This window comes from Candida margitis, assembly GCF_024628925.1.
Source record: "Candida margitis strain CBS 14175 chromosome Unknown scaffold140, whole genome shotgun sequence".
Taxonomy (NCBI): domain Eukaryota; kingdom Fungi; phylum Ascomycota; class Pichiomycetes; order Serinales; family Debaryomycetaceae; genus Lodderomyces; species Lodderomyces margitis.
Window position 1 is genome coordinate 1 of NW_026261850.1, and position 3,908 is coordinate 3,908.

Below are 3,908 nucleotides of genomic sequence, written 5' to 3' on the forward strand. Positions count from 1 at the left end.
GTCCCAGCATTGAATATTAGCACCATTCAATGAAGCCTCAGCAATTGACACTCTCTTTCTTTCGCCTCCTGAAACACCTCTAACAAAGTCATTACCGACATTGGTATTTCGGGTATGTAACAATCCATATGTGGCCATGTACACATCGGCCATGTGCTCTGCATACTTCTCTCTATCCACATTTTCACCTCTATTTTGTGGTGTTCTCAATCTGGCTGCAAATTGCAAAGTATCCCCTACTGATAAATGTGGGAAATGAACTTCCGTTTCCGCAGAATAAAGGACATCACCTCGATAATGCTTGGTTATATCTTTTGGCGTTAGACCATCATAGGTTATCTTTGATTCCTTACCAATGTGGAAACCGTAAGTGTTGACGGCAATAGTTTTCAANATCCATATGTTTCAAAATGTTGAACATTTTGGATTCGTCTTCTTTCCTTAGATGTGAAATGGCTTCCGTGGTAACTTTCCAAAGAGCATTTGTCACTGTTGGCTGATAGTCTGTATCGTTAGCAACACCATAAGCTCTTAAATTGCGGTAACTGACGCCCAATTTGGAAGGTTTGTAGTAATCTGAATGCGTTTGAAACAACTTCTTTTCATTTTTAACCCAGAACTTGGCATCAAAATTCTCAGAGTTTGGGTCCAACCTTTCATCTTCTTTCTGTTCTAGTACCGGATTTACCCCAGGAACTTGGGACATGTGTGTCATATATCTTTTCATACTGGCGGTTGAATCCAAGTCTTCGTTTGTAAACGTTTTCGCTAAATGGTGAACATCTTCGGCATTGAACCCTTGGTACTCGCCTTCGGAGTGATTGACAATAGACTCGTTCGGTTTATCGGGGTTTTTAGATGGATTGGAAGAGTCTTGAGTTGACTCTGAATCAAGTTTCAACATAGCAAGTAATTGACAAAATTTGCGAGCTAAGGAGGAGGTTCAAAGTGACTACGCTAAGTCCAGTTTTTGGGGATTTTAGTGTTTGAAAAGGTGTAGGTTTTAAAGTAGGACTTTCTATGTTTCTGGAATTTTCAATAATAGTTATATATTGCGATTTATATACATTTATGTATAAGGGATTCAAAAAATAGACTAAAAAAACAGTTGAGACTATTAGCATAACAGTCATGATTTAATGTTGGTCGGTGTTATTTATTTATTTACAGTTCAATGATTTTCTAGTGTTTGCCTACTATAAAGTAATTAATTTTAGTAAAACGCAGCTTATGTGTGGGATTGTACTATTTACAATGATATTAGGAGCGCAAACCCAAGAAAAAAAAAGAAACAAATCACAAATTACAAAATTCAAAATACAAAATAGAAAAAAATCACGGAGCTAAGAACATCAAAACAAAAGTAGAGAAACACAATATACGTGGAACCTTGGGTTTTGATACTTTTTGGAGTTAGATATGAATTTGGCTTTTTGGGTATATTTTGACACACAAAGTTGGGTGGTAACCGAGCGAATACAAAAGTATTATTCTTTTAGGAAAGCCTTTTTTATTATATTCACCCTGTACCTAGATTTTATGAAATGCTGCATTGTTTATCACACAAAGTTCAGAACCGATCGTATGATATTGAAATCATTTAGGTGACTACTATGTATTTCCCATTAAGAAGTAATGAGTGGCCCATCAACTGTTAGTGATTGGGAAGACTTTAAAGAAAGTTACTGCTTAATTCCGAGAATCAGAAACATCTCACTAACAAAATTTCTCAAAACCTGCAAAACGACTAATTAGATATGTTGGATGCATATGGGATATTCTTTTGATACATTGCAGGTTATACTTAACCACAATATACAGCAAATGATCCAATAGGGCAATAAGTAAATACAAATAATGCCCTTCCCTTCTCCCCCTTCTGCAATAAAATACAATGCATTTCTTTTATTGAGTTTATGAACTGTGTGTAACTTCACAGGTAGATCTTTGCAAAAGAGCAGAGGTTATGAACCTAAGGTTGAGCCTTGCTTACCCTTTCTATAATGCATTCAATTGTGGTGTTCGGTTACAATTTTCCCTGTAGTTTAGAGCTTGCACATATTACAGACTTAGCGATTATAAAGCCGATTGTAGTTTTAATCGTTCTTTTCTTTCTTCTTGACAAACCCTTTCAACGAACTTATTAGAGTTTTGCGAAGGGGTTGCACGTGTGAGAGAGTGTGCCTAATAATCTCAAGTAATAGAGTGCCCTCATATCGTTGTTCAATTTGTAATGTGATGTGGCGCATATTAAACAAGCAGGCTCATTTTTAAAGCTTTTTAAAGAGTGGACCAAAACACTAAAATCTTCTAATGACAATTTTTTACGGTTAACCACACTAATGAGTCTATAATATTCATTCTTTTGAATTTACTAGCTAAATAAACATTTTGAACTATTGTGAAGGGTTAAACTATGGCCAAACGTTTACTGCTACATTGAAGACGATTAAAACCGTGAAATGGTTAAATAGGCAAAGATGCATGCAGTATATTTGCACATTGTAGATTCTACAACTGATATTGAACAGGAATATCAGTCTTAACTATACTATTTAAAGTAAATTAAACTATTACTTTACCACATTTAGTATTTCCGCGCTGAGATTTCAGAATAAAATATTGTTAAAAAGTTCATTTTAAATCCCGAAGGGGGAAGCGCAAATCTTAATATAGTACGGCCCTATATTATTAGCGCTAAATTCTACTCGAACTATAAATTGGAATTCTTTGTTTTAATAACTGTATTCATACTTATTTAGTCTAATATATATATACAAAAAAACATTCTACGTAAACTCTATGAAATAATAATTAAACATCCTATCTTCTTAACATCTACTTCTTCTCTTTGTTGTCCTTCTTGTGATCCTTTTCTCTGTTTCCCTTTGGAACTCTTGCCAACCAGTAAAACAATGCAGTTAATATAATATTAATGGCAATGAAGGCGATAACAATCCCAAAGTTTCTCCATCTCTGACTATATTTGGAACTAACGGAGTCCAAAAATGTATTGGTACGGTCGGTTTGACAAAATTGACAGCCATTCGATTCAACAATGTATCCACCTGCTTGTTGAATATATGACTGCAAGTATGACGAGCAGGATTGTCCACTTGGCGGATCAATCGTCAACAACTCGGATTTATCACATTGCACTGATGTATTTGCCAATCCTGTAGCCAACATACCTTGAACCAAATAAGTGAATGGATTGGCACGATACATAAAGATCCAGAAACCGGGCAATTCGTCACCCGTCTTAAGCACACCACAGAAGTTCAAACACATTGTAAATAAAAGCGTGGCAAGATTTGCAGCATTATCAGCAAGCTCAACAAATGAAATACACAAAAGACCCATGGTACTGGTGTAAACATAGAAACTAGTGATGAAAAGCCACATAAGAGCACCCCTTTCATGAACTGCATTTGTTGGTTCGGCATTGGCGTAGAGACCCACGGGGTAATACCAACAGAAATAGCCCAAAGTTCCCACGACAATTTGGTATGGCATCTCGGATGTAAGTTGAGCACTGATGAAAGCAAGCCAGTTGAACGTCCTCGATGGCGCCTCTCTAACCTCATAGACATCTCTTTGCTTCACGTACTGAGGAAGCAACTGTTGAACAATTGTGTTGAACGGAATGAAAAACATAAAGATTGAAAACATCTGGTTTTGTAATCCTTGCAATGACTTGTCTGCCTTGAAGAATGAGAACCCATTGAATAAAGAGGACGAAACAACCAAGAATATTTTCGCATAAATGTATCCTGGTGATCTCCATTTTTGTACAATTGTTCTCCAGGTGACGATCAAGTATTGCTTCCACACTGGTGCCGCATATGTGTACTTAGCTTCTGGGTCTTCATCTCTTGGCAACTTAGATAATTCAGCTTCCATATTGG

The 3,908-nt window shown here is 36.4% G+C and overlaps 1 protein-coding gene and 1 pseudogene across 2 annotated transcripts; both read right to left on the reverse strand. All coding sequences in view use genetic code 12, as the record gives it.

The window, feature by feature from the left end:
* On the reverse strand, positions 1 to 904 carry CANMA_003687 (annotated as a pseudogene). The gene is made up of 2 exons: positions 354 to 904; positions 1 to 211 (listed from the first exon to the last, which is right to left on the reverse strand). Coding segments are annotated over exons 1-2 (762 nt in total).
* Positions 905 to 2,838: 1,934 nt separating this feature from the next.
* On the reverse strand, positions 2,839 to 3,908 carry CANMA_003688 (uncharacterized protein; the record flags this gene model as incomplete). The annotated part of the gene is made up of 1 exon (XM_051815886.1): positions 2,839 to 3,908. A coding segment is annotated over one exon (1,070 nt), but the record flags the coding sequence as incomplete, so codon positions are not given.